Below are 13,811 nucleotides of genomic sequence, written 5' to 3'. Positions count from 1 at the left end.
GGATTGAATAGTAATTTGGAAAAACACTTTCTGTCATTTAATTGCTTATTAACTTCTCATAAATACATGTCTAGGGGCCATAGTACAATGTTTCCCCCCTTATCAGAACTACGGATAACCACATTTTCCAAAGTTTGAATTTCTTTTAATGCCATTCTTTCTTTGTATGAGAGATTGTGTGTTTTTGGTTGTAGTCTTAGATCAGTAATTTCTCTACATACCAAATTATTGAATACTTCTATTTAAGATAAATAGATACTTTTAGGTACAAAAGTGGATTTGTTCTTTATCTCTCCACTTACTTTGCATTGGACTAGAGTTGTCTTTCAATAAACTAAGTCTCTCAAACTGTTCAATTCATCTTCACTCCATCCTTCTAATGGAGGTGTATTGTTAAAATGCTTTTTTAAAGCTATTTTCCTTAAATACAATTGGATGTCTTTAATTGTTTCAAACTTGTTGGTGTCTTGTGAGGGACGGAAAGATAAAGCCTTTAATAGAATCGAGATATGTTCTTTCCTTAATGGTATTTTTGATAAATTTATTACCCTCATTGTTTCATCCCCATGTTGGAGAAGGGGCTCGGAGCTCTCGGGGGTCTTCTGGGTTCTCTCCAATTCCTGTGTCCTGTGGGTTTGTGGTTTTGACCTTGGGCCTGCCTTTTGTTTGCGCTGCCCTCCCCTTCGGATTGGCCTCCCCCCTCTCCTTGCTCTAAAAAATGTTGCTTCCTTTTATTTCTAGTATTCATCCTAGTACTGTTAGTAGCTGTGGAAGTGTTCAGTGTTTCTTCACAAGCAGGTTCGTTCTCATCTCCATCAGTATCTGAAATGTCACTTTGAACGATGTTCACCTTTGTATTTTTATTTGAATTTGTATAGAAGCCTCTCTGTCTCCATCTATACACTTTATGATTAGAAAAATGTGTACTGATGTCTGTAAATACTCATATTATTTTATCATCATTCACAGTAGATACTGAGTAAATTCTAGAATCCATTTGTCAAGATTGTAAAATGTAATTTAAATAGACAATGAATTTCTGCACATATGAATGATTGACATCAACTAGGGTGTCACATATAGACCCTTCAAATACCAAGATGCCAATCAAATATATTAATGTTGGATTCAGATACACTAACTTGTAAATCAGTTTACAAAATGAATAAGAATTTAGGACCCACATTGAATAACTTGGTGAAATTCACAAAGGAATTACAGCGGTCCTCCTTAAAGATGCGAGTTATATACGCTTTGGGATGATTTGCCAATAATGAGTGACTCCACCTTAAATATACCATTGATCATATACTTGGTCCCAATAGGCTGTCCGATTATGTTCCAAGAGAAGCGGAACTTCCGTACAAGAAAGGAAATAAATATTATTAACCTCGGCGGCCCGCTGCCTTTCATAAAGCCTTAACAGGCGAAACGCGTCAGAGGGGTTGAGAGGGACGATGGGGTCCCCAATTGTTGTTGTATTTTAAAACAAATCTATCTAAGCTAAAGTTGATATTTGAATAATAGAAAACTCTAAACTTTTTTAAGGTCAGAATATTTATGCATGGTGGCCGAAAAACGATTTACACAAGCAGTACAGGGAATTATTTTCTTTACTTTAGAACCTTTATCGATGGTCCAAATAAATTATAGGACATGTTACGTACGGTAAATATTTGCAAAAGTAAAGATATAAACTCTACACTGCGTAAACTGTGTATGATATTTGAACTATAAATAAGTTATTTGTCACGCACAGTCAAACTTTGCAAAGGTAATGATATCAACTCCACACTACCTAAACTGTTTGTGATACTCGAACTATAGACAAATTAGATTGTGTGTAAGATTGTGAATGGGAGAGCGTAACAATAGTTCAATTCAGCAATATGATGTGTATACTGAAGCTACACCACAAAGACTAGAATATCTATATATGGTAACCACAAAACGGTTCATACAGGCAGCATAGTGAACTATTCTCTTTACCTTAAAACCTTTATTAATTGTCAAAGGAAATTATAGGACTGGCAATGCACAGTTAATTATGTCATAACATAAGACATTAACCCTATACTGCCCAAACTGTTTGCGACATCTGAATCATAAAAAGTGAAATCATATATAAAACTGTGAATGGTGGAGCATAACTTCAGTTTACAGTTACGTACTAAACATCTTGAGCTAGCGTTAATATAGATAATCATTTACTATGCTCAAATATATTATCAAGTAGTTAACACACTTCAGCACATGCATTCAAGCTGATAGATGTTACCTAATAATTACAGATGCATAACCAGAGACAAGTTATTTTTACATAGTGTTGCCTCAAATAGCAGATAACACGCGCAATTTGATACACGCTTAACGTGAATAATGCAGTAGCAGATACCTAATAGATGCTTATATTGCATGCTGCACAAAAATAACCGGATTGTTAGTAAATGTGTAAGCATATTTGATCACTAGGAACAAACTGTAACCCAGCGGTATCAAGCAGTCATACATAACATAAGCAAATAGTATAAACAACTCATGAGTATCACGCAAACTGTTACAATGTATATATAGAACCTTTTCTAACTCAGTAGCACAAATCATACAATGTTACATTTTTAAAGGAGTCAGTCAAACAGACAAAGACTCACACCAGGCACACCACGGACCACAGACACTGAATATATATATATATATATATATATATATATATATATATATATATTAGAGAATCTTTATTCACAAACTGTGTCGCCTAAGACGATATTAACGCAAGTAGGCCTAATAGCCATATATAGGTACACGCTTTAATTGATATATCTCTTTAGCCCACGATAGGGATTTTAATATGTTTGTGTTTACCCATCTTTTAATTGCATAATAAAAGTTAAATTTTAAGACATTTTTTGCCTCCACGGTTAGTCTGGGCAAAGAGTGCTAAACAAGCATTTCTTTTTAGGGAACTCTAATCCCTATTTTCTGCATGTTTTGAAATTATATGCTAGCAACACTCCTTATGAGAAAAATTTTTTTTTTACTGATACTCAAATATAAAGTATCCTAAGAATAAATATAATTGAGGAGCTTGCCTTTATAGTGCCCTTGTCACTGTGTGTGTAGTATACTCTCTTATGCAATCCAGCTCCCTGCTCCCATGTGTAACCTGTCTGCCAGTACTCACAAACAGCATAACTGTAAGGAGATAAGATTGTACAAGAACTCTCTTATACAATCCAGCCCCCTGCTCCCATGTGTAACCTGTCCTCCAGTACTCACAAACAGCATAACTGTAAGGAGATAAGATTGTACAAGAACTCTCTTATACAATCCAGCCCCCTGCTCCCATGTGTAACCTGTCCTCCAGTACTCACAAACAGCATAACTGGAAGGAGATAAGATTTTACAAGTACTCTCTTATGCAATCCAGCCCCCTGCTCCCATGTGTAACCTGTCTGCCAGTACTCACAAACAGCATAACTGGAAGGAGATACGATTGTACAAGTACTCTCTTATGCAATACAGCCCCCTGTTCCCATGTATAACCTGTCCGCCAATACTCACAAACAGCATAACTGGAAGGAGATAAGATGGCACAAGTACTCACTTATGCAATACAGCCCCCTGCTTCCATGTATAACCTGTCCCCAGTACTCACAAACAGCATAACTGGAAGGAGATAAGATTGTACAAAAACTGTCTTATGCAATACAGCCCCCTGCTCCCATGTGTAACCTGTCCGCCAATACTCACAAACAGCATAACTGGAAGGAGATAAGATTGTACAATAATTCTCTTATGCAATACAGCCCCCTGCTCCCATATATAACCTTTCCACCAGTAATCACAAACAACATAACTGGAAGGTGATAAGATTGTACAAGTACTCTCTTATGCAATACAGCCCCCTGCTCCCATGTATAACCTGTCCGCCAGTAATCACAAACAGCATAAATGGAAGGAAATAAGATTGTACAAGTACTCTCTTATGCAATCCAGCCCCCTGCTCCCATATATAACCTGTCCGCCAATACTCACACACAATATAACTGGAAGGAGATAACGTTGTACAAGTACTCTCTTATGCAATGCAGCCCCCTGCTCCCATGTACAACCTGTCCGCCAGTACTCACAAACAGCATAACTGGAAGGAGATAAGATTGTACAAGTATTCTCTTATGCAATCCAGCCCCCTTCTCCCATGTATAACCTGTCCCCAGTACTCACAAACAGCATAACTGGAAGGAGATACGATTGTACAAGTACTCTCATATGCAATACAGCCCCCTGCTTCCATGCAACCAATCACATGAGAGGAAGGGTTGTCATAAACTACTATCTGATCAGTATAGCATTTAAGAAGCAGTGATCTTATCCACAACTTCATAATTGAAGCTCTAGATCAAGACAACTTGAGAGAGGAGAGTCATACCTTTCAAATAAAACAAAACAAAACAGGGTCCCCTGGTGAAATTGATAATCACTAAAAAGTAACTTAAGCCTCTGGTGTATTTATATGGGAGCCAAATGCAACAGTAAATGTCTCTAAAGAAGAAACGCCTGGTAGCGTGTGTCTATGTCCGCAGTAGGAGAGAGCCAAATAGCTGGAAGCCAAAGAAACCTTGCACACTCTTACCCCAATCCGGTTGCACTAAACACAGCTATCAAAATCACTGGACAAGCGGGATGCGTGAACCACAGCTCCGGTGTGGGATTATTCACCTTGTGATACCTCCATTCCTAGCGGTTACTTCCAGTGTCGATGTCCGTGTTTAGAGCGTGGCGTGTGGCGTCAGCGGTCACGTAGGGGGTGTGTGAGGCTTGCGCTCCAATCTACTCCTGAAGCTTAATCTGCCGGGTATCGATTCCATCCGGCACATAACATAACATAAGCGGTCCTCTTGCAATAGTGTGCTCCAGTACACCAGGTGAGGTAATAGAAATCCCAAAAAGGACTCCTTGTAGTCCGGTAATAATAATTTAAAAAAAGGATAGCAGATTTCATCTTCAAATAATAAAACATAGCAACTTTATTGAAACAAGGTTAAAAGTTCCATAGCCACCAGCACAAGAATATCGAGAACAGCTGGTCTGACTAGTTTCGGCGTATTGCCGTAATTTTAGACCTGCTGGGTACTTGAAAAATGCAGTCTTAAAAGTACACCCTTACACAGTAATTGGTTGTATAGAGAGCTCAAAGGACCTCCCATATTAACCCCTAACATTGCTGGATTAATGAATCAAAGCTAATATAAGGGAGAAGTCTGAAGGAAAAACATATATGGATATTATATAGAATAATGCACAATCAGATGATAAGAATAGTTACAGTAATTACATTAATGTCATCAAAGTGTGGAACATAGAAAACATATGTATATATATATACAGGTGTACACCCTGGAAACAGTACCTTGTAACGATTACCATGTAAAAAATACACACATATACAAATGAAGATGCTGTCGTCCTAAAATGGTAATATACAGTACCTATTCTAGCTGTTTATCATTATTATTGCTACTGCAACGTATCTCACCCATATACCCAGAGTTGAGACCACACAAACAGCATCAAAAGAGATAGTGGGCAATTCAAATGAACAATATAAACAGTGTTATAATAATAGTTCTATACTTGAAATACTACACTGTTTTAAAGTAAATTAAATAAGTAATTAGTTCAATATTATAACCTCTGTGGAGTTTGTGTGCAAGACAATAAGCTAAAAAAAGAAGAGAGGGAAACAATTATAATTACCATTATAAAAAGGAAAAATAAAAGGAGATAACATTTGTATATGAGCCCACTATCAACTGGCATTTGTCTATTGAGTATAGATAAGTACCAACAGAATAAAGCTGGCACCCAAATATACTCAATATATGATGGTAATACATAGAACAGTACACATTACGCTCAAAAATATGAGAAAGTCATATTGAACATGCATATCTGTATATGTGCATATGTAAATTTATAGTTGAAACAAGGGTACTAGTGATCAACACAAATGGTTAATTAGATCGAACTCAGAGTTGAAGCCGTTTGGAACCTGGGTGCCTAACTTAAATATCCAAAAGGCCTCCTGAAGTACTAGAACAGCACTCTTGTCACCACCCCTTGGTGGTCGCCTAATGGATTCGATAGCTCGCCATGTGAAACTCTTAACATTACCTCTGTGTGTTTTCCAAAAAAAACTGGATAGCTCAGAGCAAGGTATTTTATTTTTTATGTATCCTAGGTGTTCCCTAATTCTTGTACGTACATCCCTAGTAGTCATGGATACATATTGGCGACAATGTTCCGTACATTCAATCAGATATATAACATATTGTGTAGAGCACTTAATGCAACCTTTGGTTGTGTATGTAGTGCTAGTAGTACAAGAATATAAATTCCTTCCTTCTATGAGGTAGTCACAAGCCTTGCACCTAGTCACTCCGCATTTATATGTACCATCAACACTCAACCAGGTGGATGCTCGCTGTTTTTGTGGCAATTGGCTAGGTGGAAGAATGTTGCCAAGAGTTCTATTCCTAGAGTACACGAATTTAAGACCTTTTTCTACTGTAGACTTAAGCGATTTATCTCCATATAGAATGGGGAAATACTTTTTTTAAGATATTACAAATATCATAGTAATCAGACGAATATTGTGTAATAAACAAAGTTCTGTTGTCTGTATTGCTTGATTTTGGTAATAATGTGTCAGATCTAGGTGTTCTAGTAAATTCTCGAGACACATTTTTTATCAAATCAGTAGGATATCCTCTCTCTTTTAATCTCTCTCCAATATCATCACTTTCATCTACAAAATCCATGTCCCTACTGCAGATTCTTTTTGCTCGTAGCAGTTGGCCCTTGACAATGACTTTATATACATGTGTTGGATGGGCACTCTTTCTATGTAGTAGGGCGTTACCTGCTATCGGTTTGCGATACAGTTTGGTATGTATATTCCCTGACATTATATCTCCTATCAGAGGGATATCCAGAAAATTGGTTTCCGATTTTCTCCACTCATGGGTGAAACTTACCCCATTGTTACTTTCATTCAAATAGTGAACGAACATCTCTGCGGTTGATTTGTCAGAGGACCACACTATAAGCAAATTGTCTATAAATCGTTCATAGAATTGTATGTATGGAATGTAGGGGTTACTATCTGCATAGACAATGTTAATTTCCAGCCACCCCATAAAGATGTTTGCATATGAGGGGGCAAACTTTGCCCCCATGGCTGTACCTTGTCTCTGTAGATAGTAAACTCCCTCAAAAAAATAAATAGTTGTGCTTGAGTAAAAAGAGAGTGACTTTAATCACATATTCCATGGTCTGCTCATCCATGTTGCCACAGGATTCTAAGAAAAAATTAACTGCTGTAATACCATAATCATGTGGTATGCTTGAATACAGCAATACCACATCTATAGTGACCAAGCTACTCTCGGGAGACCAATTAACTTCTTCCATAAGCTGAAGTATATGTGTGGTATCTTTGACATGGATATATAGTGTGGATACTATTGGTTGGAGAATTGGGTCCAACCATTCAGACAGAGGCTCAAAAAGTGAGCCTACTCCCGACACGATGGGACGTCCCTTGACTTCTTGGATGCTTTTATGCACTTTGGGCAAATGATGGAAAATAGGGATGATGGGATTTGTCACATATAGAAACTTAAAAGTTTCATCATCCAAAATGCCCAAGTGCCTACCATCATCCAACAGGTCTAGCAATTCTCTCTGAAACCGGTTTGTCGGATTAGCTGATAAGGTACAATATGTATTAGTGTCACCCAATTGTCTCCTAGCTTCCATGATGTAGACCTCTTTGTCTAAGAGTACCACGCTCCCACCCTTGTCAGAGTTTCTTATAACCAAAAAATTATTATTCTTGAGAGTATTCAAAGCCTCTTTCTCTTTAATTGACAAGTTGTGGTTACGTGGTCTCCTAGAATCATGTAAATGGGTCAAATCTTCTACCACCTTCCTTTGAAACAACTCTAAAGTTGTTCCTCTGGTATGAATCGGATAAAACTTGGATACTGGTTTGAATTTAGGAAGACTAGCAGTAGTAACATTATTGGAAGCATTTGACTCAATGAATAAACTCTGCAATGCAGCAATATCACAAGCATCCTGAAAATTAACATTGTTAGGGGAATCATTGTTATGGGAAACGTTAGAAAAAGTGGACACAACAGCATCAGTTATTCCCTGATGATCTAGTTTCTTAAAATGTTTTTGCAGTGTCAATTTTCAAATACATTTATTGACATCTATTATGGTATTAAAAAGGTTAAAGCCAGTATCAGGGCAAAATCCTAAACCATAATTCAAAACTATGGGTATATGGGTGAGATATGTTGCAGTAGCAATAATAATGATAAACAGCTAGAATAGGTACTGTATATTACCATTTTAGTATATTACCATTTGTATATGTGTGTATTTTTACATGGTAATCGTTACAAGGTACTGTTTCCAGGGTGTATACCTGTGTGTATATATATATATATATATATATATATATATATATATATATATACACATATGTTTTCTATGTTCCAACCTTTGATGACATTAATGTAATTACTGTAACTATTCTTATGCTTATCATCTGATTGTGCATTATTCTATATAATATCCATATATGTTTTTCCTTCAGACCTCCCTTATATTAGCTTTGATTTATTAATCCAGCAATGTTAGGGGTTAATGTGGGAGGTCCTTTGAGCTCTCTATACAACCAATTACTGTGTAAGGGAGTACTTTTAAGACTGTATTTTCCAAGTACCCAGTAGGTCTAAGATTACGGCAAGATGCCGAAACTAGTCAGACCAGCTGTTCTCAATATTCTTGTGCTGGTGGCTATGGAACTTTTAACCTTGTTTCAATAAAGTTGCTATGTTTTAATATATGAAGAAGAAATCTGCTATCCTTTTTTGAAACTTTGAAATAAAAGTCTCACATGCCCAGGTGGATATCAGATGATCGCCATGGAAACAAGTACTAAATGTTTATGCATTTGTGATTGGCTGATGGCTGTCACATGATACAGGAACAGTGGAAATAGACATAACTTTTAAATTTGTCAGAAAAAAATCTACTACTCATTTAGTTCAGACTAAATGCTATTGCATTGTCTTTTTATCATTCATTTGTTGTTTATGCACATTACTATATTTACTGGTCCTTTAAGTGATCATAATAGTCTGCCAACCTCAATTTGTTAGTTGAAATTTATTTTTTTGTTAACTCACTGTAATGTAATAATTTTTTCCAAAGATTTACCCATATATTTGGACACATGATAGGAAGGTTAGAATGTAGTGTGCGTTTTATAGACATTTATATTTTTAAATTCAGACCTATTTCCAGTCTAAGGGGGATATTTATCAAAGCGTCAACTATGTTGCATTCCCGGGCGTCAATACGCTCGCCAAACATCGCCAAACGTTGCAGCCGCGGATCTGAATACGATCTCCTTATTTATCAAAAAAGCCGTCAAAAACACGCACGTCAAGTACAGTGCGAAGAGCATCGGACTGTTGTTAACTTGCAGTCATCGATCTTGCGTCTATTCAGGTTTTTCCAAACTTTATTTATACCATTTCATTACTGTCCACGAACAAGACATTTCTCTTTAGCACATTATTGTATATAGTGTAAATGTATTCTTTTTCTGAGCAGGACTCATTGCGAATATAGCAAGTAGCGACATATTTGGGGCAAAGTGGAGAGGGAATTATAAGAATTCTATTTAAGATTGGACATACATATTTTATTATGTATATATATACACACACACACACACATATATATATATATATATATATATATATATATATATATATGTGTGTGTGTGTGTGTGTGTTATGTCAGAAATCTATTGCAAACATATTTACATGTCCCTAAGTTCCTTTTTTGGTTCTAAACAATTCAGATAGAGCATGTACTTTTAAAACACTTTCAATTTCACTTCTAGTTTCAAATATGCTTTGATCTCTTGGTATTCCTTGTTTCTAAAAGAATATGCACATATCATACACTAGTGGGAGCTAGCTGATAATTGGTGCCTGGACACATTTGTCTCTTGTGATTGGCTAAATAGATGTGTTAAGCTAGCTTCCAGTACTGCAATGCTGTTCTTTCAGCAAAGGATAACAAGAGAATGAAGCAAATTTGATAATAGAAGGAAATTGGAAAGTTGTTTAAAATTGTATGTTCTATCCAAATCATGAATTAATATTTTGGGCTTTCTTGTCCCTTTAAGAGCTGGGTAAGGTTTCTCTCTGCACCTGTCTAACCCCTCCTAATTGCAATCTATTTTTAAAAATCACCCCTACACAGGTGTTATAAAATGGGCTGGCATATAAGATGACATTTCTTACTGAAAAAGAAATTCAAGAGAAGGAAGAAATACACTGAAAATAGCAAGAGAGTAAAGAGGTTATTTTAATTTCTGCTGTATCTGAATCATGACAGTTTAATGTTAGGTGGACTATCCCTTTGAGCTATCAGTTTAAGAATCTATTGAATCAAACATCAATTCGAATTTTAAAATCCTTGTCTAAAATATTACACTGTGTGTCCTAATGTCAGCATCAATGTTTATCTTTAATACTCATTTCACATACACATACTTTCAAAGTATAATGCACAATGTAACAAATGGCACTTACAAGTTCTGATGAGTGATCGATGACACAAGTATCAAGCAATTTGATTCGTTAGTGATAGTTTATAATGTGTATTTGAATCAGATTGGCTGATGTCAGATTGGCTGATGGGTTATTTAGGAGTTTTTGTCATAATTGGTGCAAAAAGTGTTACATCAAATATGGCGCAAAGTGGAGAGTGTGACTTGTATTACATGGCTTAAACATGGTGCACAAAGATTTTTACAAAAAATAAAAAGGAAGTTATCTATATTATGTTGTGTATTTATTTAATTTTTATCTCTATATCTATTAGTGCGACAAGTTTGGGGCAAAACTTTGCACCAAATGTGGAGTAATAATATTGTTTAATTTATAAAGGGTATACAATTGTAATAAAGTTTCTAATTTACTTTTATTATGTAATATACTTCATTCTCTTGCAGCATCTAACATAAGCTTTCTGTGTTTTCCGACTTCCATTGAGTTCTATGGCATCCGCGACCTGAAGGGTGGCGGATTGAAAACCAGGTATGCTAATTTTAATAACTTCATGAGAGCTTCAAATAGTGTAGAATAGGAGTACGAATGAACACGATTCCGCTCGAATTCCACTGGTTTTAAACTCGCATCGGTGTGCGTCGGATTGAGATTGCGGGATCATATGTTACGTCACAAATTTCAACATTTGTCGATCTTGACGCTTTGATAACTATCTCACGACAATTACAGCGTATTTCTAGTTGACGCTTTAATAAATAGGCCTCTAAGGGTAATGTTGGGCTTTGAAAAACCAAAATAACATAAAATAACATAAAAGAGAAAACTTACTTGTGGTGACTTCACTTATAACAGATGAGCTCTGATACTGACAGGCTGCGATGGTGACTACCATTATTGTGTATTTAGTGCCAGAGCTGAGGTTCTGAAGGGTGATGTTTGTGTTGCTGCTTGAGACAGTCCCGTTGCCTAAAGCGCTGCTGTAAGTTATATTAAAACTCTTTGTCACATTGGTCATGTTTATTGGGTCTCCCCAGGATAATGAGATGCTGTTTGTTCCATTGGAGATGAAGTATATGGAGCCTGGTGGTGTTGGATCTGTGAGACAAGTTACACAACAACAAAAAGGGAATCATTAAACATGACATATATACATTGTTATATTTGTATTAAATCTTGGTTTTATCTGTTGTGAGTTCAAATTGTTAATCTGGTAAATCAGTTCCCCTATTTATGTATTCTTTTTCTATTGGTATTCTAGAATCTGGTAGTATTTGAATAATGTTAATTTTGGCTACACACTTGTGTGACAAACAGTATGCAAAATGCATTTCAGCTCCTGTTTAATGCTTGTATTTTCTAATTTTGGGGGGAGGTATTCATTTGCTTTTTTCACAATAACAAGTACAAAGAAGCAGTTATTGAGCTCTGCCTATTAGTTTTGGATAGAAAATATATTTATTTTCAAAAAATGCCACTAACGACACAATATTATTTCAGACATGTGCATTTGTTTTGTTACAAATGCACCTTCGTTACTGAACCACAGATATTTGTTTGTTTTAGTGAGACAAATATTCAAACAAATGCAGCATGAAAGTTAAAGGAAATTAATGAATAATGCAGAATTTGGCAGTATTCATTTGTTTTCCATTACATAGTTTACTAAGTGTGCCAGAGAACCATATTAACCGGCCCATCTTCTTCCCAGAGCCCCTGCAGCGCTAACAGGAGGTTTAGCACGGCAGCCCCCAGGGACTGCACTTAAGGAGAAGATCCTTTGTTTAGTGCATGCCCTGGAAGCCAGCGCACTAAGTTTTCCGTTAGCATGACCGGGCCTTTGAAAAAAAGGAGCGGGTCAGTGTGGCTCTCCAGCACACTTAGGTAAGCATTTTAGTCACTATAGGGGAACTTTTTCACCTGTAGCAGTGGAACCGTTCATTTAATGAAAACAAATGTAAATATTCCACAAATAGTCGGTATTAGTTTAGTTTAAAACAAGACTACCGGTCGCATAATATTCAAAACAAAAGATTTGACCTAACCAAAAATTTCACCCATGTCTATATTATTTATTGATAAGACACCATGGGCCACATTTAACAAACTGCAGGGTGGCAAGGACCCACTGTAGAACATCTGTTCGCCCCCACTGAACAGGCATCCATTGTCACAACAATTCTCTTGTACAACCCCGCCCCCTATTCTCATGAAACCAATCTTCAAGAGCAAGTGTTGTCAATCACCCTGGTTAGATCAATTCAGGATGATTTAATTCTGTCAGCTCACAGGTGGTGTAGAGATTACAGGTTTACCTGAACAAGCTGCACCCAATGGCTCTGAAGATGTATCCGTAGCTTCATAAATGAAGACCCATATATTATGTCAGCACTGACAAATGTTGTACAGGAGCTGTGTTTTCAGAGTGTGCATGGGGCATATATAAATAAAAAGGCACTCAACAGATTTGTAGAAAATTAATACATAGCTTGAATTGCTCATTTTAAAATTAAATGACATTTCAATGTCCAGTAACACCTTTATCAAATGTAGCAGCAGTTAGAGGAACTATTGTCCATGCTGCTGTTACATTTGATAAAAGTGTCAATGGAAACATCAGGTCATTTTTAAAGTGATATATAAACATTATGGGGCCAATTTATCAAAGGTCTTGTGGACCTGATCTGACAGTGTGAATCAGGTCTGCAAGACCTCGCTGAATGCGGAGAGCAATACGCTCTCCATATTCAGCATTGCATCAGCAGCTTACAAGAGCTGCTGGTTCAACGCCGCCCCCTACTGACTCATGGCCAATCGGCCGCCAGCAGGGAGGTGTTAATCAACCCGATCGTATTAGATCGGGCTGATTTCCGGTGATTCCTGTCCGCCTGCTCAGAGTCTTTAGACCGCTGCTTCATAACTGCTGTTTCTGGTGAGTCTGAAGACTCGCCAGAAACACAGGCCCACAAGCTCCATTCGGGGCTTGATAAATGGGCCCCTATGTGTTAATGCCTATTTATGCACAATATATTGGAATTGTTGAATGATGCAGCCCGGTGGATCTGAATTATGCACACTAAAAGCTCTCACTGAGGGCCTGATATTCAAAACCTCGCTGCTCATGTGAGAGGATCTGAGAAGTCTCAT

At 36.9% G+C, this 13,811-nt stretch overlaps 1 protein-coding gene across 1 annotated transcript in view; it reads right to left on the bottom strand.

Moving 5' to 3' along the window:
* The window catches only part of LOC128636319 (receptor-type tyrosine-protein phosphatase beta), a 390,099-nt gene that overhangs the window by 126,149 nt on the left and 250,139 nt on the right, over nt 1–13,811 (bottom strand). The window contains exon 35 of the mRNA XM_053689349.1: nt 11,496–11,762. Within this exon, the coding sequence (XP_053545324.1) occupies nt 11,496–11,762 (267 nt within the window). The remainder of the gene's footprint in view (nt 1–11,495; nt 11,763–13,811) is intronic.

The sequence above is a fragment of the Bombina bombina genome, chromosome 7 (genome assembly GCF_027579735.1).
Source record: "Bombina bombina isolate aBomBom1 chromosome 7, aBomBom1.pri, whole genome shotgun sequence".
NCBI classification, from domain to species: Eukaryota; Metazoa; Chordata; class Amphibia; order Anura; family Bombinatoridae; genus Bombina; species Bombina bombina.
Note: the sequence above shows the minus strand (reverse complement) of the source record. Positions and strands in the feature narration are given on the sequence as shown.